The sequence below is a fragment of the Eretmochelys imbricata genome, chromosome 1, assembly GCF_965152235.1.
Source record: "Eretmochelys imbricata isolate rEreImb1 chromosome 1, rEreImb1.hap1, whole genome shotgun sequence".
Classification (NCBI taxonomy): domain Eukaryota; kingdom Metazoa; phylum Chordata; order Testudines; family Cheloniidae; genus Eretmochelys; species Eretmochelys imbricata.
Window position 1 is genome coordinate 286,944,327 of NC_135572.1, and position 27,121 is coordinate 286,971,447.

The following is a 27,121-nucleotide window of genomic DNA, read 5'->3' on the forward strand; positions in this document are numbered from 1 at the left end:
CGTATATATATACATATTACATATAAATAGCATATAATAGTATGTATATATACTAGAGAGATTAGATTAATATACATTATAGGTGGAGCTGGTATCAACAACTACAATTAAGGTTGCCTGACACTTCCCATTATAAAACCTTATTTTCAATTGCTTATAACTTTGATAAACTTTAACTATTTGAGCTGAAATCTGCCTTGTTGGGTATCTGACTCAGGCTGATTTTGTTTTGTTTTTTAAGTTTCAGCTAAAACAGTTTAGTACCTTCTGAAAATAGGATTAAAGGAAAACGTTGTTTTGCTCATGTTAACAACATTCTTACAACCATTTCATTAAGAAGTTCTAGTGTCTCCCTGCTTTGGAGCAAGGTCTTGAAACTTAGCAGGGGTGTTACTTTGAATGTGCCTTTTGATATACCTAGGAAAATTCACCCAAATCTGGTCAAGTGAAAAGCCTTTTAAATATCTCCCTGCTTAGTAAAGACTTGTTAGAGTTTGGCAGCTAAATTCTCCACAGATTTCATCTGCACTAAGAATACTCCAGCCCAGGGCTCTAGGGGGTCACTGTGGCACTAAAATTGAGAGAGGGAGACCGTCTATCCTGCATTCTCAATGCTCTGCCTGCTGAGCGTGGAGGAAAGGGAGGAACAGACTGACTGGATTGAAGGAGGATAAGAAATGGGGAGGAGGGAAAGTTAATCGGGTCAATGGCACAGGATCAGGTACGAAGTAATATCCAGGAGATCTAGATTCAATTCTAGGTTCTGTTGCAGACTTCCCATGTGACTTTGTGCAAGTCACTTAATAACAGAACTTGATGAAAGGCCAGTACAAAAATTGTGACTTTTTGTTAAAATTTATTGAAAATTATGTGGATTTTTTTCAAAAATAAAAACAAATTCTGACCAGCTCGGTAGCCGATTATTGAATACCCTACCCAAATTTTTTAAATAAAAATCTAGCTGAATATTTTTTCAAATTTAAATTTCAGATCAAAATTTCAAATCAAAGTTTCATTAAAAAAAATCAGGAAATTTTGACCAGAGCTACTTAATTTTTCTGAGCCTGAGTTTCCAATCTATAAAATGGGACTAATAAACCTTTCTTTGTCTCTAAGCTCCCAGAGCAAGATCTCTCTCTTATTACATGTTTCTATACTGCCTAGCACAATGGCATCCCATTCTCAGGTGGAGAAGAGGACACTATCGTAAATACATAAATAAATGAATAATAATAATGACAACTAATTATTTGAGTTACATGTTTATTTTGAAAAATATCCTTTTTCTTGAAAATCAGTATTCCTAAACATTAAAAAAAAGATTTAAGCATCACTATTAAAAGGAAATATTATTGAAAAGTACCCTTTTCTGTAACAAATTAAAAAAAGCCTTTGATTAGACCAATATCAGTAAACACAGAGAATCAGATTCTGCCACTCATGTTCAGGTGAATGGTCCATTCATTTCAGAGTAGGGCAGGATTCAACTTGAGTACAGATGGAAGAATCTAGACCAGCAGAAGTTAAGAAAATGGCTAATAGGGAGACAGATACTTTTCCAAATTAACATGGAAAAATCCACATAATATTTACTGGTACCAGATACATTGTGGCAAAAGTATCTTTAAATCTTTATTGGCAAAAAGGCAATCTCTGTCTCCTGTGCTTTGCTACATTTGCTTAACTATAAAGTCAAAACCATTTTACTGACATATGCATGGAAGCTTTCAAGCGTACATGTACACTGCAGTAAAAACCCAAGGTATCAGGTCTCAGAGCCTAGATCAATTGACTTGGGCTGGCAGGGCTTGGGCTATGGGGCTAAAAATTGCAGTGTAGACATTCAGGCTTGGGCTGGAGCTTGAGCTCCCCCCTCACATGGTTTCAGAGCCTGGGCTCTAGTCCAAGCCCAAACTGCAATTTTTAGACCCAGAGCCCAAGCCCTATGAGCCCGAGTCAACTGATCCGAACCAGCGAGTGCCATGCCATGGGCCTTTTATTGCAGTGTGGATATACTCTCAGTGACAGTGCAGTAAGGTGAAACTAGAAACTTTAACTCTCAATTAAAAATAGAGCAGGAAATAAGGGACAGCGTGAAAGGACTGAAAATTAATCAATAGTAACTAATTTTGTAATTTAAAATAAAACCACACCAACTACCATATTAGCAAGGTAACCAAAACAGAATAGCCAAATAAAAAACAAAATACCTTAACTTTCCCTGTGAGGATTGTGTTTTCCACAGTCAATCCTATGTCCCGAGCTAACACTTTAACCCTATATTGGGTAATGATTCCATTTGGTTGTTGTGGTTTCCTCCAAGAAATTCTTATGAGAGTGGCTTCTAGTTCTGCTAGTTGTAAATCGGATACAGCACTTGGAACTAAAACAAACAAAAAACCCTTACATTAAATGTTATCTCCAATACTGAATTTAATTAAACACTGCCAATCGATTTCTAAATGTTACTGTAAACTTTTTCAGCACATTGAGCAAAGGCAATCTAAACATCTATTCAGATTTTAACTGTTTATGAAGTGAGTTGTTCCAGTGCAATCAACAAGTTACTTCAAGAAACTTTTATCCCACTGGTTAAATCATGATTTAAAAACATGCAGATAGATATATGATATGCAGTATTATAATAAGACTGTGAGAAGAAGGCAAGATCCTCATCTCATGTAAATCAGTATAGCTCAATTCCAATTGAAGTCATTTGCACTGGAAGTCAATGGGTCTATGCCGATCTACACAGATTTGAACAAACTTATACAAACTTAGGCATAAATAAATCAAACATATATATATATATATGCATGAAATGAAAAAGTATTTGGAAAATTATAATTGATGATGATCCCATTTCGTGTATCACATTTTTATGAGTTTTATTTCCATTTCACCTTTTAGTATTAATAATGATCTTACATTGTACGTATATATCATTTAATCCTTTCCCTGCCATTGCAGGTGCCTTGGGCACTGGTGTACCTGAGTCCCTCGAATTCTCTGCCTGTGACACATAACAGTCTAGTCTCCTGTGGGCTGTAATACTTCAGCCTAATTTCGGTTGTCGAGTTTAGTGTGTGGATGCTGAGTGGTGTGGGTGGCCTGTGATATACAGGAGATGAGACGAGATGATCTGGTGGTCCCTTCTGGCCTTAAACTCTAGAACTTTTTGACTCTTTACATGCAAAATAATGAACATCACACATCAGTGTCTTAACATTCCACAGAATGGTTCTCATAGAACTTGAGACACAAAATCATTCATCCTAAAGTAACATAGATAAAAGGCCTGCTAATCCTGATTCACATGAGTAGTCCTTTAACTACAAATGGGACTACTCACATGAGTGATGGTTTGTAGGTTTGGGACCAAAATCTATCAATCTGTCTTATTATGACACACTTCAGAATGTGTGTGTTGCCAAGCATGAATATGAATACCAAAATAAACCAGTGTTCAAATTGGAGGGGTATTACACTCACTTCTCACTTCTTCTTGCTGAAAAGAAGTTAGAATAACCCATTGCTTTTAAACCAAAATTTGAATACTGGAATACTATCATCACCTCCTAGTTTTCCCAGAAGCAACTAAGTAAAATAAATCTAACAAATAAAATAAAATAATATGGGTCAGAGCAGGAGTGCAGTCCAGGAGGAAAACACTGGTCTGAAAGTCAGGAAATCTGAATTCTATTCCAGAGTCTGCTACTGACCTGCTATATGAACTTGGGCAAGTCACTTCACTTCTTCGTTCTGCTTCCCCTCCTACCCTTTGTCTCTCTTGTGTATTTAGGTCCTGAACCTAGCAGTCACAGTGAAATCAATGGGATTCCTTACAGTGTATAAAGCTAAGCATGAAGCAGGTGGATTGGAATCTAAAACTGAAAGCTCTTTGGGACAGGGATTATCAATTACTATGTGTTTGTACAGCACCTAGCACAATGGAGATCTGATCATGGCTGGGGCCTGTGGGCACTACTTTCCAGCAAATGTCTCAAACTTCAATAAAAGGTTGAAGGAACTGAGTCTCATGGAAGTAATGACACAGAATCGGGAACAACTGGACAATAGGACCAGTGACTAGACCAGAGGACAGAGAACATGTAATAAGTGTGAACCACATCTGAATAGAGAAATTGTGATATGAGCGCTCTCTCCTCCCATTCATAGTCACATAACATTACTGTGGCATCTACAGCAATTTCTTACTTAAATTATTCATGATTTTTAGCTGTGTTTAGTGTGATAAAGATTTTTGTCCTTTTTGAATAAAAAAAGATCTTAATTCAACTATCTACCTTTTTTCTTTCATCCCCCCCCCCCCGCATCCAACCTGTTCTGATTCTCTCCACTGGTAATGAGAAGGAGAATCAGCAACATGTAACTATACAAAACTCTGCAGAACACAAGCAAGAGCTTTGTGGCTCACTAGTAATTCTCAGGCCACAGTTTGGGTAACTCTAGACTAACTAAAAGAAAAGGAGGACTTGTGGCACCTTAGAGGCTAACCAATTTATTTGAGCATAAGCTTTCGTGAGCTACAGCTCACTTCATCGGATGCATACTAACTCACTAAAGGACTCATCCAATCCATATCATTTTATAATTGAGAAAGGAAGCTAGAACTGGATTTGGAAGAGGAACACTAATCACAAGAGGCAGATCTGAAAGTGTCAGATGAAAACTGGTATTGCCACCGCAGGCAGTATTTAAGGGAAGTAATTCACAAGTCTGTTAGTTTTGTTTTAACTAGGAACAAAAATGGAACAGGGCTAAACAGCGAAAAACGGACAGGAGGGGACACAGGGAAAGGGAAAGATGGAGGGTGGAAAAGGGTGGTGATGGGGGAAGAATGCACATGTGCCTTTTCACACCTGCTGAGTTTGCCTCGATGTCTCCTGTTCTTATCATGAGCAGCATTTCATCTGTTCTATTTTCAGGCCTTTTATATACTGAGATATTTCACTATAATAAATATAAAGGTGTTCTTGGGGTTTCCTTTAGAACACATATGCTTTTATGTTTTAACTAAAGGGTATCAATCACCTCCTTACAAAGAAACTATGAATTTTGTTGAAAGTAGTGCAATTATGATGCACATAGATCACATTCTTCTTTTTCAGCTTAGCGCAAGCTATTCACATAACAGTATTTTTTAAAAGAGCTCTATATGAAAAATATCACTATAAAGATAATTAACTGTACATGTGGAGTGATAACATTTGATGTAATTACAGAAATATGCTCTTACCCTACTATTTGCTGCCATCTACTGGCCAAATAATGGAGTCGTTCCTTTAACCGAATTACCCAGCCCAGAAGTAATGCCTTTTTTTTTTTCCATTCAAAAACATTAGTTCCATAATCTTTGAAGGCTTCTGAACTCAAATAAATGTGGTCATAGTGTGTTTTTAATATTTTCTGTGTTTGCTAAACATACAAAACTTTCCTGGGTATTCCCTTTCTTTGATTTGTGATTTCTTGCTTATAATACACTATCCGGAAGAGGGAGTGAACTAGAAACAATCTATTTTTTATACACAATTTACACAAATGGCTTTGAAGGGAGAATTAAAACCAGCCATCATATGTAGCAGGACAATTAGGTTTTTCAATTTTATTTCTATAACCCTACCTACCTTCTGGAGGAGTAAAAACTGTTAAATTAGATTTAGGCCCCATCCCGGCACTTGTCTCAGCACTAACAGACACATCATAGGTTGTAAATGGTGTTAGATTATTAAATGTGAACTTGAGATCTTTTGTGCTGTTATCTAGAATATAACCTAGAGTGAAACGGGAAAACAGTTTCAGTTTAATACGAACAGTATTGAACATTTCTTCATTTTGAATACAGTTATTTTCCATGACAATGAAAGACAAAAGACAAAACCAATAATGAAGTTATTAACCATAATGAAATTACCATCAGTTTATAATAACTATGACTTATTACAAGTAATATTGCATGCCCCTGGTAAAATACTAAAATATCATTGCAATACACGCAGACCCTCTCAACCAGACTGAATGAAAAATTTCTTTCCTTTTAATTTCTCTTCTACAATTAATCTCTCCAACAATCTTCACTGGGGGGGGGGCTCTAAAAATTAGTCTTAAAATTATAAGTATGTCAAATTAATTATCTCCTAATATAACTATATACACCACTGTAGCGAGGGGTTGTGGTCTCCCTCCCAGACTGATGGGAAGAAGCCAAAAACCACCTTCTGGTGGGCAGAGCCAGGCAAGCTATGTCCCCCGCTGGAAGCAGAGGGGTGGGACTGGAAGTTTAAAGGACAGGGCATGGAGCTCAGTTGTCCGAGAGCTGGAGAAGGAAGCAGACGTTTCTTCCCCCACAATAGAGCTCTATAGCACCGAGGACTCAAAGGAGGTGTTCGGGACTAAAGACTGACCAGTACTGGAAGACCTACTGGGACTGCCGCTGGTCGTGTACCCCGAGATGGAGAAATCCCAGGAGATGGAGGTATACCCAGGAGGGGTAGTAGTAAGTAGCCCAGGGACACCAGACATTAGTCCGGATGTGTTGCCAGAGTCCAGGTCAGCGTGTTTCAGTGGGATCCCCACTGACCCAGTGGTGGAGTCCTCCCTCACTGTCAGGGCCCTGGGCTGGAACCTGGTGAAATAGGGTGGGCCCACGTCCCCCTGCTCCCTACTGCCAACCCCACCTCTGGGTTGGCAGCTTGCCCACCTTAGGCCAAACAGCCTGTGTTTGCTGGCTCTGACCTGCCCCGAGGGCCAGAGCCCCTTTGACCACTTATTGCTCTGCTCTGCCCAGGGGGCTAGAGCCCTGAGACTGCTAATTCCCTGTTTAGCTTTGCATTTATAGGCACACTGTAGCGAGGGGGTGTGGCCTCCCTCCAAGACTGTTGGGAGGGAGGGCCATGAACCCCTACAACCATCCATGACTAAGTTAAAAAATCATCAGAAATATAAAGCCAGGTTCACATTATAGATACGTGTGGAGTGGTGGAGAAAATAATCACAGGAAGGATATTTATAGGTAAGAAATGTTCTATTCTGCCTCATCATCTCTCCAGATATCCTCATTGTGGAGCAATAAAAGAACAGTGAAGGAAGAATATATTCAAATCTTTCTATAACAGCTGATTCTATAAGGGTAATAAACGTTAAAGAAAACTGATTATATAGGTATCACAGACTGGAGAACCCTTTCTTCAAGTCAAGTACAGCTCACACATACCTCTTTTCTTCTGAACTATTAAGAATTTGGAATATTATGCTAAGAATGGCTCTAGACTTGGAACTGGTTCTATGGATCCCAGCTTCTCTTACACAAATAACAATGATAAATATCAAAAAGTTCAAGTGGGAAAACCATTTCTAAGGAGAACTTTTGGAGCTGTCTGATTCTCTTATAACAGATGCTGCGAGCTCTCCATTCTCTAGTGAGAAATTGTGGTTCAAGTACTAAAGAAAAATAAGACAAAGTGCTTCAGTGCTGCTTTACTGGGAAGTGACAAAATGCAAGTTTCCTTTCCAGAAGACAATTTGTGTGGCTGAGATTGGAAGCTATAGATTTGAGAGATCTTGGAAGCAGCCAGTCTTTTCATTTGTGCCCTGTTGCCAGAGGCAGAAATTCTCAGAAGACACTGAAGGAACTATCATTTAGATCCCTCTTCCTTCTCACACTGCTTGAACTGCTCTAGTCTTTCTACAGAGATGACAATCCCATAGTGAGGACCAGTTGAGAGTAAGAACATAAGAACAGAACCACCACCATACTGGGTCAGACCAAAGTTCCACTTAGCCCAGTATCCTATCTTCCGACTGTGGCCAATGCTAGCTGCCCCTGAGGGAATGAATACAACAGGTAATCATCAAGTGATTCATCCTGTCACCCATTCCCAGCTTCTGGCAAACAGACTAGGGACATCATCCCTGCCCATTCTGGCTAATAGCCACTGATCGACCTATCCTCCATCAATTTATCTAGTTCTTTTTTGAATCCTGTTATAAGTCTTGGCCTTCACAACATCCTCTGGCAAGGAGTTCCACAGTTTGACTGTGCATTGTGTGAAAAAATACTTCCTTTTGTTTGTTTTAAACCTGCTGCCTATCAATTTCGTTTGGCGACCCCTAGTTCTTGTGTTATGAGAAAGAGTAAATAAAATTTCCTTATTTACTTTCTCCACATCAGTAATGATTTTATAGACCTCTAGCTTATCCCCTTAGTCATCCTTTTTCCAAGCTGAAAAGTCCCAGTCTTATTAATCTCTCCTTATATGGCAGCCGTTCCATACCCCTAATAATTTTTGTTGCCCTTTTCTGAACCTTTTCCAATTCTAATATAATGATGACACAGAATGCCTCATTTTAAAAGGCAATAATCCAATTCCCTGGTGTTACTGAAGAGTTTCCTTCTAAAATAAAGATAAAATAATATAATTTCTTAAATAATGTATGTTTGTTCAATATGTATTCAGCTGTCTTAGTTGATTTACCCACTCACTACAACTATAGATACTAGACCATATTTAAAATGGTTCGTTAAATCACCAAACTTTAGGATTATCACTATCTACCCATCTCTGTTAATTCTAATTGCCTTTATTATCAAAGTCCAGAATGATTGCCTAATTGCCTTTAATATCAAAGTCCAGAATGATATTGAGGACACATGACAGCGGTAGATGGAAAAGAATAACCCAATACAAAATACTTTGAATGTCATGCTCATATCACCATAATTCCTTTCATTCCAACTTGTGAAATACTATTGATGCCCTGATTAAGAATATATTACATGTGAGGAAAATGGGTCTTAGTTATCTGGACAATGAGAATTGGTTTCCAATACTCTTGTAGTAGTAGGCATTTTGCAATCAAGCAACTTCATCAAATGTTATTGGAAAGCATTCAGCATGAAAACCATCATGTCTGACATTAAGATGTTGACTAGTACAATATATCTTTTTAGACAGAGGGCTAGATCTTCACTTTACGATCTGCGCAGTGTAAGGCACGTTAGTGTGCTACCCCTAGAGCTGCTCAGGAGGGATATTGTAGCTATGGTGACCACATGTCCCAATTTTATAGGGACAGTCCCAATATTTGGGGCTTTTTCTTATATAGGTGCCTATTACCTCCTTGCCCCCATCCCATCATGAGCAGGCAGCTCTGTGACTGAGTACTGGGAATCAGCACCTGAACCAGTAGCACTCTGGTCATTGTTTAACCAGTTAGGTTCCCTGGGGAGGGCCTGATTAAGGAGAGAAGTTTCTGATTACCAAATCAGTTTGGGGCTGGGTAACTAAACGAGCTAATTAGCACATTAACAAGGAGACTGAATAAAAGAGCACAGAAAAAAAGAAAGAAAGAAAGAAAGAAAGAAAGAAAGAAAGAGGATGGAAGCAGGCTAGTAGACTCTGACAAAAGGGAGTTCTCTGGGAGGAGAAACCTCTCCCCCCCTGTGCTTTGGAGAAGGGGTAGTAAAGCTAGATAATGTAAATGGTATGAGTGCACCAGTACCTAAAAGGTGGTGGAGTGAAATACTATAAATAAACTGCCCGGTTGTATCTACAGAAAGTAAGGCTTCTGAACAGTCTGTGTAAAGCAGAGGATTGGAGCAGCGGCACTCAGTCACAAACAGCTACTTTGCTGTGGTTGCTGCCTCACCCTCTCTGCCCTATAACTGAGGTCTAATTTGAAGCATGTTCTGACGATGTTGTGTGGGTTTGATCAAGTGGCAGTTCTAGAGATAGGAAGAAATTTTTCCCTGGGGCTAGAATTGACAAGGTACCTGGTCCTTTTTTTTCTCCATCACCAGTATCCTGGAGGCAGAGTTTTAGGTTAATATGGAGTAAAGACAGGATTTAAACATGCAAGTTTAATAAGTGGAGTTTGTAGTTTTGTTGCCGCTTGAGACAGGTAGCCAATGTGAGTAAGAGGCTCCAGGGAACCAGGTCCTAGAAGTACATGTGAGTAAGAGACCTAGAAGATGGCTTCTGGACCCTATTATTCTTGAGGAAGAAAGGCAGACCTTATTTCTTTGCAGACTTCATGTGCACCCTCATTCCCCCTCATGAGCTGGAGGACAAGAGGGATCAGAGGAGGGCTAAATACTAGAGATTAGTCGGAAGGAAACAAACCCTAAATATTGGTTATGGAGCATGGAGGTCATTTACCACTACCCTGAACCCAAATAAATGACTGGTATTTTTCAGTGAGGGTGGGGGCCCCAATCACTTCATCTCACAACCCATTCAAGTTAATAGTTTTAGCCTTATCCATTAAAATCCATTCCTTTGTCTGTGTTTTGTTCTCCTCCACGTCCTGATTTAATTGACACTGTAATATACTGCCTCTCTAAAAGAGTGAAATAGATAAGATTTTGTCTCTTCCTGTTTTCAGGTGTACCTAGTATCCATTGTTCTAAATATATATACTGATAATGAGCATTATGATGGAGTCTCCTTCCCACACAAGGCAGAGTAGGTTGTTAGGACAATTATCCCGATGGGCTGCACCAGTGGGGGAGAGCCAGGGACAGAAGGGCTAACTGTTGATGAAGCAGAGCTGGGAAGAGGCAGGCTGAGCTTGTGTAAAGCCAGAAAGCTGAGAAAACCGGGAGCTGCAGAGGAAGTAGGCTGCAGTCACTTCTTGGGATAAGTAAGAGGGTGTTTGAGGCTACAGAGCCTGGCAAGAAGTCAAAGAGGGAAGTAGCCTATAGCTACTCCGTGAGAGGAGGGAGATTAGGCTGATAAACCCAGGGAACAGGCAGAGGATAGAGCAGGCAGGAGCTTGGGGAAATAGCACCTGGGTCTGGAAGCAAACAGCTCATAGTTGCAAGACTTAGAGCCCTTGGATTGGAGCCCAGAGTAGTGGGTGGGCCTAGGTTCCCCCACCAGTTGCTGGGAAAGTGGCACAGTGCCTGGCCCTGGACTGGAAGACTGTCTGGAGCAGCATGAGGATAGCTGATCCAGCGGGACTTTGGTACCTTGGAAGAGGAGGACTGTACAAAGACCTGGCTGGAGGCTGAGTCATGAAGAGGGAGCACTGTGAGTCCTGGCAACCAAGGAGGGGCCATGGTGCGAGGAAAGGGGTGTCAGACTGAATGAGAGCTGATTCGCCAGACACAGCCATGAGGAGGCACCCTAGCAATGAGTGAACCCCATGACAAACATCCTTTTCACCGAGAAGTTATCAGAGAATTACCACCAAGCCTAATTTCACAAAAGGAAAGATTTGTTTTCAACTATCCATTTTTAGAATGCTAGTGATGTAGTTACTGAAAGAAAATTATCCTAACAATGATAGAGGAAACCTAAGTTTGATTCAGACTTACCAGATGGTCCATATAATTCAACTCTGTAACTAAACTTTCCTGTTACTATGGTTGGTGGTTCCCAAGACACTGAGAAGGACTTTCCAGTAATGTTGCCTTTGGCAAAATTCTGGGGTGGATCTTCTGGAACTAAAACAACATTGGAAAAAAATGTATACACATATAATTCATATTAGGGTTTCCCAAAAGCATCATTTAATTCATATTATTCACATTACATATAAAATAAGATCAGAAAAAGACATTAAAAACATCATGTAAATTGGAAAAGTAGGATTTATATTAATATGAAATTTTCTTTCTTTCTGATTTTCATGTACTTCCTTTTAATTAAAAGGAGTGGGCGGGGGTGGTAGTTGGTAACTTATCTTGCAAGAGAGCTGCGAACGTGCAACTGAACCTGAAAAGGGATAAGTACCAGAGACTCCGTCAAGTCTAACAGGAATTTCACAATTGCTATTGATTTTACATTGAAAGGCACTCAGATTCTACGGTGATGGGGAGCAGTATAAAACTTAGATGGATAATTTGATCAACAGGTATGCAGTCTCTCTCTCATACTCTAGGTCTCCTAAAACTAATTTGATAACCTTCAATACTGCCCAAAGCTCCAACTCTGCAAACACCAGCGCATGAAGAACTTTATTCATCTGAGCAGTCCTATTGCTTTTAATGGGACTACTCTTCTAAGTAAAGTTACTAACATTGCTCAAGGGATTGCAGGATCAGGCCCTTCGCCTTTCTAAAGCAGAGCTTGCTGCACTCTGGCAGATTTGTGAATATACCCAGGAGGCATGGACTGAGTCAGTCAAATTCATTTTACTTGGATGCTAATCAGTTTGAATCCGACCAGGCCAAGATGTTTTTGTAAAAAGGGTGCCTAAAATTAAGCTTTTAAATCCATATTTAGGCACGTAAATCAGAACGCTGATTTCCAAAAATGCTGAGTTCAATAGCAGCTGCTGGGTGCATAACACTTTTGAAAATCAGGTCACTGATTTAGGTGCCTTTATTTAGATTGAAGAGTCTAACTGGAGACACCCAGTTGGAGACACCAATCTTGGCCTTGATCCCTAGTAGAATAACCTGAATTTTCCATGAAAATGTAGCCTTTGGTTTTTATAAAAGCATCAAGAGAAACTAAAGCTGAATTTACCCAAATCAAGCTTTAAAACGAATAAAAACTACAGCTTTGACTGTTTGTGTATTTTCCACTTAGCTTTCTTACAAAATTCAGTTATAATAGACAATAGTTTTAGCTCAGTCCTCTGAAAAATAACACATGTAAATTTTCTCAAGTGAAGAAGGTAATATGTAGATTTTTTTTTTAAAAAAGTGAAAATATGAAAATGAAAACGAAAACATCTAAAATTACTTTAAACATGTACTGCCATAACAATATCCCAGCCATTTTGCTGTTTGCGCACAGCTCAGCAAACACCTCCATTTTTTGGAACAACTCTTAGGTAAAAATGGTATTATTCAAAGTGACGTCAATCATAGAAACAAAAAAACAACTCTCTCCTATCGAGCTAGTTGTGAAAATAACAACAGCTGCCAATGAAAGAAAAGAGAGCTCCTGTCAATCCTGAGGAATTTCTTAGGTGCTACTCAGTGAAGATAACCAAGAATGATAAAGTAATCCTGCCAACTCTAATGGTATCAGCTACACTCACACATTATTCTTAAATGTCAGGGCTTACAAGGAATCAAGAGAAGCTACAATTCTTTTCCAGGGCCAAATCCTGTCACATAACTCATAGAAGTAATATTAATTATTTGATTCCACTTGATCCTATCCCCAGTGACGAAATATGCAAGTGCTGGATTTTGCACAAGACATATGGTAATAATTTTAATTATAATGCAGTCATGTCCAAAAATTTTAAACCCATAAATGAGTAGCAAAAAAAAAAAAAAAAGAAAAAGGTACATGGATTCTCAAATAGCATTTTAAGCAAGAAGAGTCCTGTCACCGGGAAGGATGGGGAAGGGGTTCAGCAGAGCTGGGATGACTCAACTAGGAGGGGACTTGAACGGTTTCAGCAGCTGGGAATGGGTCCAAGGCAGGGTACTTGTCATTAAGAGTCATGTGGTCACCTTTGCCTCTGTGGCCACAGGAGATCCTGTGACAACAAATTAATGTAGTTTCACGGTGCATGTCGTGGTAAGGGGGAGCAGGATTTAGAAGGCACATGCAGGGATTCCAGAGGAAGGGGAGTTCAGAGCCAGAGGATTCACAGCACTCCAGCATGCTGCATGGCACAGGAAGCTACTTAGGCTGCAGATTCCTCACCCTCAAACCACACTTCTCCCCAGAGCCTACCCCAGCTACTCAGCATTTGATCCTAAAAGACAGCAGGAGAATTTGGCAGTGGACAGGTAGTTTGAGTGGTATCACATGCTAAGGTGGGAGGGTCAAGACACTGGAGTAGGAGGTGGGGATTTCAGTAGTTTGGGGGAGGTGCCATTAGATTGCTTGACGCTGGGGAATGTGAAAAAGTTCTGGCAACTTGGAGGGTAACCAAGTTGTGGAATGGGGGAAGGTTTCAATGTCTGGATGAGAGGGCAGGGCTCTTTGCAATCAATGAAAGCAGCATTCCTAAACCAAAATCCCTTATATAAAAAAAACCCAACTGTATATCCAGGCATTTGCATGTATAAACATTGTTTTTTAATACCCAGATTGAAGCTATAATATTGGATTTGCTCTATAATCTGCATAGTTCAATACAAGATTTAGCTTTCTAGTATTTAGAAAAATTTAAAATGTTTGTAAAAATTTCTATTAAAGCTAAATCAAACATCAGAGAAGAAAAATCTTGAGGAAAAAAGTTCATTTATTTATAATGTCCCCAGGGAAAACCAACAATTGGCATTTACTTCAGCCTGGAAACAAAATCCTGGCATTCCTTACACATGCATGTAAGGTCCCACAGCAGCATTTTTGGATGCATAGGAGAGTAAATCCAACAGAGACCCTGTGTCCTAAGAAACCTCAATTTGTGTGCCACACTGGGCCTCTGAAGCGCAATGAGGATTAAGTAATTTGGGCTGGCCCCAGGTGTGGTCAGTGGACCTGTGCACATCAGACATCCACTAGGCCAAACTCTGTTTACGGGAGCGGAATGCCATCTATTAGTTCCTCCTCCAAACCTTACAGTAACAGCTTCAATCAAGTTGCACAGACATCCTGGATCAGCTGGGAGTGAAGATTCTATCCTTCCACCCCTGATATTCTTTTGCAGAGCAAAGCCCTTTTACTTGAGCTTTGCTCCATTCCCAAGGATTTTCTTACCGCCAATACACCTGTCTAGCAAATGAACAGTTTGAAAACCTCAGAGAAAAAGTTGCATGAAAGCCTTGAATCAGACTGGGAATTACACAGAGCTTTATCTATCCCAGCCAGAACTATAGATTTAGGGTTTTTTATCTGTAACAAAACCATTCAAATACACAATATTCGGGAAGAGTCAGACCTCTTCATCTGCAAATTAGTTTGAATTCTGACATAGGAAAGAAGAGCCCAGAATTACCAAACAGTGCTAGATAAACGGTATTTAGGCAATCTTGGTTTCCAGCCCTGGCCCCCTGCTGACAGATCACTTGCAATGTACTGAGAGTCCTGGAGTTCAATGGCTGGCTCTCGGACTGCCTTTCAAGCTGTGGGTCCTGACAGGGGAACATTGGGAAAGGTGTTTCTCTCTCTTCCACACTGTTTCTCCATAGCTGTAGGGAAATATGATTGACTGGTTGCGGGAAGTTGATTGACTGGCTGCATACCAGGAATTATAAAACAAAGAATGTATGTATTGAAACAGTCTGAGATCTAACAGGACAGAATCACAGTCTAAAGCATCCTGTAATATACCCTGAAATCCCTTTTGTTTTATATTTTAAAACAAATCTCAGAATTTTACATATTGATATTTCTCTGTAGTTAGAGGTTTTTTCTCAGAAAGCAATACATACCTGCTTCTGGTGTCCTGACAATTGTGCTGTCAATATAACCTGCTTCAGTGGTAACTGCAGAGACTTCAAAAAGATAAGTGGTGTATGGTCTAAGACGAGTCACAAAAAAACTAATAGGTTCATTCCAAACAGAGATCATTTGACTAGGTGCTACTGTACTTGGTGTAAACATAGCCCGTGAAGGAAATGTAGATTTGCCAAAAGTAGTTGAAGGGGTGGTAGTACTCCACAAAAATGATTCACTGTTTTCCTAGAAAGATAAAATATGAACCATGAAAAGCTAAACCTATTACTTCGCCATTTTGCCTCGATCACTGCTGAACTATAGGTCTTTGCAATATCATACCTCTTTATATAGCTATAAAATGTGGATTTTTTAAAATATTACAAGTAGGATAAAAGTTACCTACAAATCCTAATGCCAAAAATCAACGAAAGCCTTCGGCATGCATTCAAGAGAAGAATTGAGCTCAAAAAGGCTGGTAACTAGAGAAATATCAAATAATTTGATTCTCACAACACCAAAATAGTAATCTGAAAAAGCTGATAAAAATAAACTGAATTTAAAAACTGTCATGCCAGATCAACAATGGTAAATGTGTAGACACAAAAATTACAAGCACTGCATCTTTAAAACAAAATAGTTGAAAATGCATCTTTAAAACAAAATAGTTGAAAATGAGTTTTTCTTTCACTTGTCACCACGTAAATGCAGGTTGTTCTCATCTTCCTCCTGATGGCATCATTAACAGCAAAGGGGATGTAGCTCGTTCCACTCCTTCAGGCCTGATTCTATATCACAAATTAACAAATACTTAAGAGAATCAAATATGGCTGAATAGAACCAAAACTCTGGTGTTGATGAAACATTGACAGATTTGGTTTCCAGCATTCAACTATTTTGTTCCATGAGTCTACCAGTAATTGGCACAAATTAGTAATGTTCTACTATACTCTAAATACAAATAGAGCTAATCTGGCTAGAAAAGGTTGAACCTGATCAACAGTTATATAAGAGAATGCCAAGAAAAACCTAGATGCTGCAATAAATGGTGCTAATAATTTAGAAGGTGGCACTCTTCCTTCTGAATTGGTATCAAACTAACTCATTTTGATCTTAGGAGGCTCTGCAATGCTGGAAATCCTCATTCAGATAAAGTATGAAACGAAGGTCCTGACAACTTAGAGTCATTATAAATGGCACTTCTCACAAGCCCATGGTATTATTCCAGCATCCTAGGTCAATTCCAACTCAGGCCATGTGGAGTCCTTGAAGTCACAGGGACTCTACTCAGACTAGAGTTCTATTGGAAAATGGAATTTCTGATCCACAGGAAATTCCAAAATTTAGTTGTTTTCATTCCAAAACAAAACAAAAAGTTTGAAACTCTTTGTAACGGAAAATCCAAAAAATATCAATTTGGAAATTTTGAAACATTTCAATAATGTCAAAAAAATCATTTTGACTTTATCATTTCATTTCAACTTATATATGTATGTTTCAGTAATGATGAATCATTATATATGTTATACTGAAACATTATATATTACTGAAACATACATATATAAATTGAAATGAAATAAATATTGAAATTGTTTAGATTCTCATTTTGTTTAGGTAATGTTTAAAAGTTTAATTTTGACTTTATTATTTCATTTAATCTCAACATACATATAATAATAAATAATAATAAAGTCAAAATTAAACTTTTAAACATTATCTAAACAAAATGAGAATCTAAACAATTTCAATATATTTATATCAAAGATTTCATCAGAATCAACAAGTTTCTGTTGACCATTTTAATTTTGACTAAACTGCATTTTTCACTGGAAAACTGTTCTGTCTGAAAAATTTTGACCAGCTCTAGCTCAAACATAAAGATCTGTCTGTACCCAGTGCATCAGTTTGTAGGACCTAGACCTATAACCAAATTATAAAATTAGAAATGGACCCGAATCATATCCCACAGGCCCCCAGATTTTGGGGGCATTCAAAATGCAAATGTGGAACCACATTTCATCCCTTGAGTCCATCTCTAATTAAATTGTTTTTAGCACTTACATTACATTCTGGTAGCCTCCCAGATAGAATGTCCTCCACTTTAACAGAAACATCTTTCACTACAATTCCACTTCTTGCATGTTTCACACTAATCTTGAAACTGGTTATCTTTCCATTTGGTTGCTGAGGCAGAAACCAGATCAGATTTACAGCTGAATAATTTAAGGCCTCAACTGTGAGATTCACCACTTTACCTGGAGCTAAGAAACAAAACAAAACCAGTAATGCATACAATGTATGTATTTCAGAATTAACATTTCTAATCTGAACTTTCAAAATTCAATTAATCATTCTTTATTCCTCTTTCTTTCTGATACCTGTTATGGCTGCTTTCTCTATTTCTGGTTTCCAGGCGTTAAAATCATTCAGCACCACAGTATCTCAGAGGCAATTTTCAAATTTTAAAAAGTTGCACTTCTCTCTCTAAGTATGGTGATTGATTATTTTCCTTTTTAAAAATATAAATTTGTACTAGTGATCTCATAAAAACACTTTTGTCACTGGCTATTAAGGAAGGATAGTCCCTGTTAGCAAAATATTGAATATATTTCCTCTGTCCCTCTAGGGGTACATCTAGATAAAAGAGTTCGGCTTGTGGGGCTTGCGCTATGGTGCTAAAAAGAGCTGTGTACATGTTGCAGCTTGGTCTGGAGCTCAGACTCTGAGAACCACCCCTTCCCTAGGTTTCTGAGTCTGAGCTTCAGCCCAAACCACTATGTTTATACAGCTATTTTTAGTACTGTACCAAAAGCCTGAGTCTGTTAACCCAGGCTCCGAGACTTGCTGCCACTCGCTCTGTAGAAATAACCTAAAAGATTCTTTCAGTCCAATGAATTTCAAAGTACTGAAAAGAGATACTTCCATACTCTATTTCTATTTCTAGCTTTCAAATTATAAAGCTTTACACCAGGCAATAGAGTCAGTCTCCCTTTCTCAATCTCTCGTACTGGAGCTGTTCCACTTTGTGTAAATAATTCAACGTTCTTTGGGCCACACAGAGACTGACTCTATTGCACAGTGGTTAGGTCACTCGCCTGGGCTCCCTCCCTACACCAATGAATAATTATTTATACAAAGTGGAACAGCTCCAACAGGAGAGATTGACAACAGAATAACCTATTAGTTATGGCTCTCCCCCAGGATTTAGGAGAAGTCAGGTCAACTCCCTTTTCTGGATCAGGCAGAGCAGGGACTTGAATTGGTTCTCCCAGCTCTCTTGTATCTTAGGTGAGTGCCCTAACCACAAAACCTTCCCAACAAAAGTTACATTGAAACTGCCACTTTCACAGCAAAAGTTTCAGGTTTGATTTGATGAATCGGCATTTTCTAACTGAAAAACTGTCTTGCTGAAAAAAACAAATGCAGCAATTGGTTTTGCAACTGGGATCTGGCAAGCTGCTGCAACCGAATGAACTGATTTGGGATGCGTGTCTTTTGGGGGGGGGGGTAAGTGTGCAGTATAACCTGTCAAAAGGAAAATCAGAGCTCTGAGGCAGAAAGTAGCTTTTAAAAGTGTGATTTCTTCCCTCCTGATGAATTACCCTTATAAAATTACTTTTAATTTAAAATTTTAAAATAGATTAATCTAAACTAGTAAATTAAACCATTCTACTTCAGAGAATAATAATGAAAAATACTGATTAGGAAACCTCAACATTTTGGTAAATTAAAAACGGTTCCCTTAATATTTGAATTTATACTATATTTACTGTATTTGTTTGATTAATCATTTCCCAATACAGGATAGTGTTTTAGCAAGAAATAATTTTCTTTGTAGCAATAAGAGTTTGATGTGTCCATTGGGTCAGCAAATCAGTTCACACTACAAGGAAATGGAATGTAGCATATCCTTATCTAGATTCACATAGGACCTCAAAGGGTTCAAGTTCTTGAATGAGTCATGTAAACATCCAGAAGTACAGAGGACTATCTGAAATGCCATATCTAAGGTTCAGATCCAGATTGCATAAACTAAAAATATTGCTATATTGTGTTGAAAAATGAGTTGATTTAAATAAATATATTCATGTTCAACATTATAGAAAATTTCGCATAACTAATAAGAGACAGGTCCTCCAAGCCTCCTGCTTAAATGCTTTGTTGAATAGGGGCTTTATTTCTGGATTTTCTTTCTACCGGTCCATACTATTCCTTTCCAGACAATGTCTCCCATTGTGATTAGTATTCATGAGTCAAAAACTTGCAACAGTAAGTCTTTAACTACTCAAACAATTTGTATCCAAAATAAACTTTCCTATGTTAGGTATAAAAATATAATAAGTTTATTATCCACTTGGTGGTGGTAATGATGATCTTTTTTTAACTCTCAGAGCTGTGATACTTAAAAAGAGAACCAAAATTACAAATGCAGTTGCTTGATAAAAAGCTTTCTTTTCTTCATCATTTCAGCTAAAACTATACTGAGGCTTTCTATTTTAAATGAATCATATGTAAGTAGAGTTGTGCAAACAATTTCTGAGAAGCAGTGTATCTTTGCCCTCTGTCAAACTTAAATAAAGTACGCTCATTACAATATTATGTTTGCATGCAATTATTTGCAAAATGAAAAGTAGCAGTTTTGTACAGCTCCAATTAGAAAGTCCTCATTTGGGGGGGGGGGGTTCCTAAATGATAAATTATCTCAGAAGATTTAAAAGTTCCATCCTTAAGAATCTGAAACCACGAAGTGCTGAGCACCTTTCACTGACTTCAGTGGGCGGTGAGGTGCTCAGCATTCAGTATGCCAAAAACTCCTGCTGAAATTACTGGGAATTCCATGCACAGAGAGTGAAATGCGCCCTTTGCAAAGGACTAGCAAAAGCTGTATCACCACTTAAATCGCACCTAAGCTCTCAAAATGAGCCCTGTGCTAGTTCTCTGCGCAGAGATGAATTTCTACCAGAGTGTTTGTAGGATAAGGACCCCATAATATAAATTAATAGCAATCACAGACTTTGAATATTACGTTATGAAAAAATTAGTAAAATGTCAGATGTTCTCAGTCAGATTCTAATTTCAGGTATGCATTGTAACTGAGCTTTTGATGTCAGCATTAAGAGGCAAACACAGTAAGAAATGCTGTATATTTGTTAGAAGCTGGGCTTGGTGTAAGGGGGCTATGCAAGGTCCTGACTCTACTGTAGCTCTTGTGCCCCCAGACTGCAGTGCACAATAGTTGATGGGTTTATTTAGTATCTGATCAGCTATCCCTGCCTTGATTTCCTCCAACCCATCTGCACAGGGACATGTGTGGAGCCCTGCAGAGCTGGGATTCACAGCACATAATCAACGGGGACCACACACACCAGGGCACCCTAAATCCTGCCTCCGCCATGCATGGCAAAATGGAACCATTTCCACTGTATGTGAGGCCCTTTGTAGCCACAATGAAAGGATCAGGATTTGCTCCTAAGTGTATCGTAATTTTTGACACTATTTCTTTAAAAGAAAAGAATAAATTGGATTAATGGAAGCTTTACTGAAATTACCACTTTCTGCAGTTTGAAAGAGAAAAGGATCACTAAATACTCCAATGCCAGCACTGTTCTCAGCAGCAACCTACAAGAAACCAAAACAGTCACATTAGAGAGTTCACATAATATATAGTGCCAATAGCCATGCATATATATGGTATAAGCTGTACATGTTGAATGACAATTATACAAATTGATTTTCCCTTTTTCAGCAGCAATTGTTTAATTTACACTGAACTTTTAATGGATAAATATTAAATACAACAATTCTCAACCAATGACATTCACTCAAAAAAGGCTCTTCAACGTTCACGTACATTTTCTCTTTAGAAGCATATGGATCTCCCAGCAATGCTCATGCAACAGCAACGACTCACCATGTAAATGGCTGACAAGACTGCAACTTTATTCTAACAAATATGAAAAATCTCTAACCCAGGTGACAAAATTCCTGGCAGCAGTAAATGAAGAAGGCTCAGTTTGCCCATACTACCTATTCCTGTTGGGGAATGACATTTGGTCTCCCCACAACAAAGCCCAAGCCAAAAGTTCAGACTTAACAGGTGTTAAGTGCCCTCAATTCATACTAAAGTAAACAGGAATTTAGGGCACTCAACACCACTTGGCACTTACCAAGCTCAGGCCCCATGAATGCTCATTCTACACAGGTTACCCTAGTAATACCACCTATCCTCACTTTGCAAGAGTTCTACTCCTCTCTCTTTAACTGAGCAGGGAGAAGAAAATCATGCCTTCTTCCCCCATTCATTTTCCCTCTCCTTAGTTTGGAAGGAAAGGGAGAAAAGCAGGCCCTCCCCCCAATTCCTCAACTTCAGGAGGGTCAGGATAGCAGGCCCCCCTCCCTGGTTGGTGACAGCATGGCAGAGTGCGTGTCTGGGATGTCTGAAAGGCAAAAGCATGGGGAGAAGTGAGAGTGATGCAGAGTATACATGCCTGACTGCGAGGGATGACAGTATAGAAGGGTACCTTTCACTGGAGGTGTGGAGAGCTGAGATCATGGCACAGTGTGGGGAATAAGCATCAAATCTGACAGAGTGTCTTTTATGTATGGGACTTAAGTGGTGCACTGACTTTGTGTTGGTCCTCTGCACAAGGGTCAGTTTCACATACAGAGAACAAGGAACAAAAGAGTTTGATAAAAATAAAAACTTATTGTTTGGATTTAGGAGAATTAATGAATAGGGCAACTTAACATCTTCTAAAATCTTCACAGCAGGGGTGAGAATGGCAAACTGTGTGAAAGGAGAAATGGAGGTAGAGAGTACTCTGGTGAGGGCCAGAGTGTTTGTGTGTATGCATACGTGGTGACAATACTGCAGATTGCGTCCCCTTGTGTGGAAGAGGACAATGAATCACAGTCTTTGTAAGGGTGCTAAGAGGATGCCTGCGAGAGTGAAGGGGGTCAGAATCGTAAAGTCTGTGGAAGAAGCATCCAGGACAGAAAGGGAAAAAATTCTATAGACTTGTCATGACTAAACAGGCTTGTGAGGAATGTCAGAAAAATCTGAAAGAGCTTGGCAAAGAAAGGGCAGAGAGTAAATGTACAGTAATGCACAGTGGAAAGGACCATTTGATCCACTCCTATATATTGATGGGTTCTAGATTAACTGTAACAACTCAGGAAAATTATCTAGGCACCTTTGTGGATAGCTGGGCAGGTGGGTAGACAATAGGCTATATTAAGACAGGGAAAGAGAACAGTACTGAACATATAATGTTGTTATATAAATGGATGGTATGTACTCACCTTAAATACTGTGTTCAGTTTTGGTCACCTCATGTCAAAAAGGGTATAGCAGGAATAAAAAGGGTCCAGGAAGGACACTAAATACAATTAGAGGCATGGAAAGACTTCCATATGAGGAGAGAGTAAAAAGATTAGGCCTTTTTAGTTTAGAGAGAAAACAACTGAGATGCTGTCATAAATATAAAGGGAAGGGTAAACCCCTTTGAAATCCCTCCTGGCCAGGGGAAAGCTCCTCTCACCTGTAAAGGGTTAAGAAGCTAAAGGTAATCTCGCTGGCACCTGACCAAAATGACCAATGAGGAGACAAGATACTTTCAAAAGCTGGGAGGAGGGAGAGAAACAAAGGGTCTGGGTCTGTCTGTATGCTGCTTTTGCCAGGGACAGAACAGGAATGGAGTCTTAGAACTTTTAGTAAGTAATCTAGCTAGGTATGTGTTAGATTATGATTTCTTTAAATGGCTGAGAAAAGAATTGTGCTGAATAGAATAACTATTTCTGTCTGTGTATCTTTTTTGTAACTTAAGGTTTTGCCTAGAGGGGTTCTCTATGTTTTTGAATCTAATTACCCTGTAAGATATCTACCATCCTGATTTTACAGGGGGGATTTCTTTATTTCTATTTACTTCTATTTTTTATTAAAAGTCTTCTTGTAAAAAACTGAATGCTTTTCATTGTTCTCAGATCCAAGGGTTTGGGTCTGTGGTCACCTATGCAAATTGGTGAGGCTTTTTATCCAACATTTCCCAGGAAACGGGGGGTGTAAATGTTGGGAGGATTATTCATTGTTCTTAAGATCCAAGGGTCTGGGTCTGTAGTCACCTAGGCAAATTGGTGAGGCTTTTTACCAAACCTTGTCCAGGAAGTGGGGTGCAGGGTTTTGGGAAGTATTTTGGGGGGAAGGACGCGTCCAAACAGCTCTTCCCCAGTAAGCAGTATTACTTTGGTGGTGGTAGCGGCCGGTCCAAGGACAACGGGGGGAATATTTTGTACCTTGGGGAAGTTTTTGACCTAAGCTGGTAAAGATAAGCTTAGGAGGTTTTTCATGCAGGTCCCCACATCTGTACCCTAGAGTTCAGAGTGGGGGAGGAACCTTGACAGATGCTATGACAGAAGTATATAACATTTTGAATAGTAAAGAGGTCAGCTATGCACACCTCTATATTCTGTTTCATTATACAAGAAAAACGGGACATCCAATTAACTTGAAAGACAACAAATTAAAAACTGATGTGTACAAGTAAATGTATACACAATGCATAGTTAAGATGTGGAACTCATTGCCATAAGATATTATAGAAAAGAGCATCAAAGGATTAGAATCCTATGGGAATCACATAGTTATCATCCCTAGATAAACTAGTTAGGATGAACATTTATAAGGGATATTATTTATCCTTATGCTTTGGGACATAAGATAACTACTAAGTTCTAGAAAGAAACTTTCCTGTAGGCATATTATTCTCTAATTATCCATTATGACTGTTTTACACCGTCCAATATTGGCCATTGTCAGAACCAAGATACAACAACGATGGTTGCTCATATACCATGATAACGTATAAATAACTAGAGAAACACACCAATCAGCCATTGGTCTGATTTGGTATAACAATTGTATGATCCTGTGCCTCCTAATTTATTTGTCTACTAGATATTAATTTGACTTCCCTTGCCTAAAAAAGTTTTCTTTTACAGGTAAAAAAAAAAAAAAGAAAAAGAAAAGAAAAAGAAAATTAAGACCCATCCTATTGAAAAAGAAAGGAAAACATAAATACAGCTGCGTAACATAGCAGCAATTCCATTAAACTGCCCACACTGCAGTAACAAAGAGAAATTCAGTAAGGGGACAAAACCATGTACAAGGAAATCATAAAATAATTTACAAACAGGTGACTTCAGAACTTTCTCGTAAATGACATGACAGACCCTATAATGAACCAAATCACCTGAATCACACCATATCAATTAAGAGGAGGATGGTGAGTAAAACATCTAGTTGGCCACACAAGTGAGAAAGTGGAAATTCCCCCACATGGTTGGCCCTTTCGTTTGTGAGGCTGCTAGTGGGTCAGTCATTCAGAAGACCCATCAGTAACCTATCAAAGATCTAATGGCCTTTAGAAAGGGTGTGACCATCAACTAGTCACTGCCATTTTACCAGAGTATGGAAAAAGAGTCAGTGTTGTGGGCCCCACTACACAGTTGCAGTTGGAGACCCACAGCTCACTTTAACAAGTAACATGCAAGTATAATGAATCAAATGTTATCAGATGAACATCTAGGGAACTCACAATGTCCATGGGAACTGCCCACGTGCATAAGAGGGCAAAATTTGACCCGTAGAGTAGACCAGAGTTTCTCAACCCACGGGTCAGAACCCGAAATTGGGTCACTAGAATGTTTCAAAGGGTCGTGTGGCAGTTCCTGTGGCTCCTGTCCCACAGGGTTGGCTGGGTTCACCTCTCTGCTCCAGGCACTGCAACCTCTGGTCCCAGCACCACTCAGGTATAGCCCAGCCATCATGATGATGGGAGTACGGGTAGGCCAAATTTGAGTGAGTGGCTCTGCAACCCCATGAGCCAGGTCACAACTCCAATCACACAAATTTGGTCCCATCACGGGGGCAGGGCCAAACTTGAGCAGCACTGCCACCCCGGAGTTTGCAACGCCGGGAGCAAAAAGCCAAACCCAGCCAGCCCCACAGCACAGGAGCTGCAGGAGCCACCACCGTGGGGTGAGTACCGGGCAGGATCCAAGCCCCCTGCGGGGGGAGGATCTGACCGAAACCACGCGAAAGCCTCCACCCCCAGACTATTTACTGGGTCACAACAAGCTGTAAACATTTACAAATGGGTCCTGAGCCCAAAAATATTGAGAACCACTGAAGTAGAAGATAGGACCATTAAAGCTCAAGGGGGGGAAGAAAAAAATAGCATTTTGCAATTTTCTTAGGAAAGATACATGTAGGAAGTAGGAAATGAAATGTGCAAGAACTGTAATAACTATAATGAATAGAACAGACTAAAATTATTATGCTATTTGGAATTTTATATTGAAACTCTACCCCTACCTGCTCAACTTTGTCAGGGCAGTTTTCCCTGGTTAGGGCCTAAGCAAACGGTATATTCTCTATTAATAGCTAAACTTTTGCTTTACAGCTGAGGGAGAGTTAGAGATCAAAGGGTACACTTTTCTGTAGCCACACAGACTGACTTTTATCCATATTGTCATCACTACTAAGATTCACAACAAGGAGCTTTCACACAATGCTAGGCATAATTAAATAAGCCATATTTCAATTTTTTACTGTATAAAGTGCAAGTACAAATTCTGAAAGGAAATTTTTGCACTGTGTTACTCACAACCTGAAATTATATGATTTTTATACAGCCCTTGGGCTGCATGAAATTGCAACACATGGAGGCATACAAATCTAACTTCTCATTCTCTCAAAAAAGCGTCCTGCCCAGGTCCTCACAAAAATGAGCATTTTCCTCTTGCCACAAATGTTGGCAAGGGAATTGTGTATAATTTCTGGCCATTTCACCTCTAGTCATTCATTATTCAGATGTTAAAGAAGATTTTTTGAAAATATATATCAAAATCAAAAGAATACCTGATCTCAATACACTCAGCCTGCTTATACTGTACCTATGGAAATGCATTTATTGATTATCAGCACAAATTCAGAAAGCAAGCACACAATTTTAACAGCAAGGAAATGGAAAAGTAATGAAGTTAACTTCCATTTTGGAATATATCACAAAGTAAATCATTATGGCTGAAAGAAATTGGAGTAAAGTTTTCAAAAGAACCCAATAGACTTAGGAGCCTGAGTCCCAGTGAAATTCAGTGCCTAAGTCACTTTTGAAAATGGGACTTCTCTCTGTAAGAGAAATTTTGACAGAGCCATATTCCATCAGGTCAATTTTGTCAGAATATTGTTTTGAAAGACAGCCGGAAAAAAACAAGTGCCAACAATGTCATATTACAACATTTTCAGAAGGAAGCATTTCGATTTTTCATTTTGAAATATTTTATTTTGTATTATGTACATTTTATATTTATCATAATATATTTTTAAAGTAAAAATTGAAAGTATGTGTTTTGATTTTTGTCAAAACAAAACATTTTCAACAACCCAAAACAATTTTTATTTTTAATTTTCCTCTGTGGAGAATTCAGAAGTTTTGGGGGTTGTTCTGATTCAGAACAAAGCCAGATTTTTAAACCTCAAAATCCTTACAAAACAGAATTTCTGTCCTCCACACAGCTCTTTCCCCAAGTCACTTAGATACTTTTGAAAATTTGCCTCTGAGTTACTGTGGCACATAATGTGTTATGTCAAACAGGACATTAAAAGAAGAAATCACATTTTAGTGCACTTTGAGATGAAAATTATTTTAATTAAAGAGAAGTACTGTAGTAAATAAAAAGAACTGGGCAGTGTGTTTTACTACACAACTTAACAAGTAATTAGTAGGCTGGTTAGGAGAGTACTGTAT

The 27,121-nt window shown here is 38.9% G+C and overlaps 1 protein-coding gene across 1 annotated transcript in view; it reads right to left on the minus strand.

Annotated features, from left to right (window-relative positions):
- Positions 1 to 27,121, minus strand: part of PTPRQ (protein tyrosine phosphatase receptor type Q) — a 156,713-nt gene that overhangs the window by 127,878 nt on the left and 1,714 nt on the right. The window contains exons 4-9 of the mRNA XM_077838126.1: positions 20,864 to 20,933; positions 17,376 to 17,575; positions 15,311 to 15,560; positions 11,339 to 11,467; positions 5,649 to 5,795; positions 2,211 to 2,383 (exon numbers count right to left, since the gene is read on the minus strand). Of these exons, the coding sequence (XP_077694252.1) occupies positions 2,211 to 2,383; positions 5,649 to 5,795; positions 11,339 to 11,467; positions 15,311 to 15,560; positions 17,376 to 17,575; positions 20,864 to 20,933 (969 nt within the window). The remainder of the gene's footprint in view (positions 1 to 2,210; positions 2,384 to 5,648; positions 5,796 to 11,338; positions 11,468 to 15,310; positions 15,561 to 17,375; positions 17,576 to 20,863; positions 20,934 to 27,121) is intronic.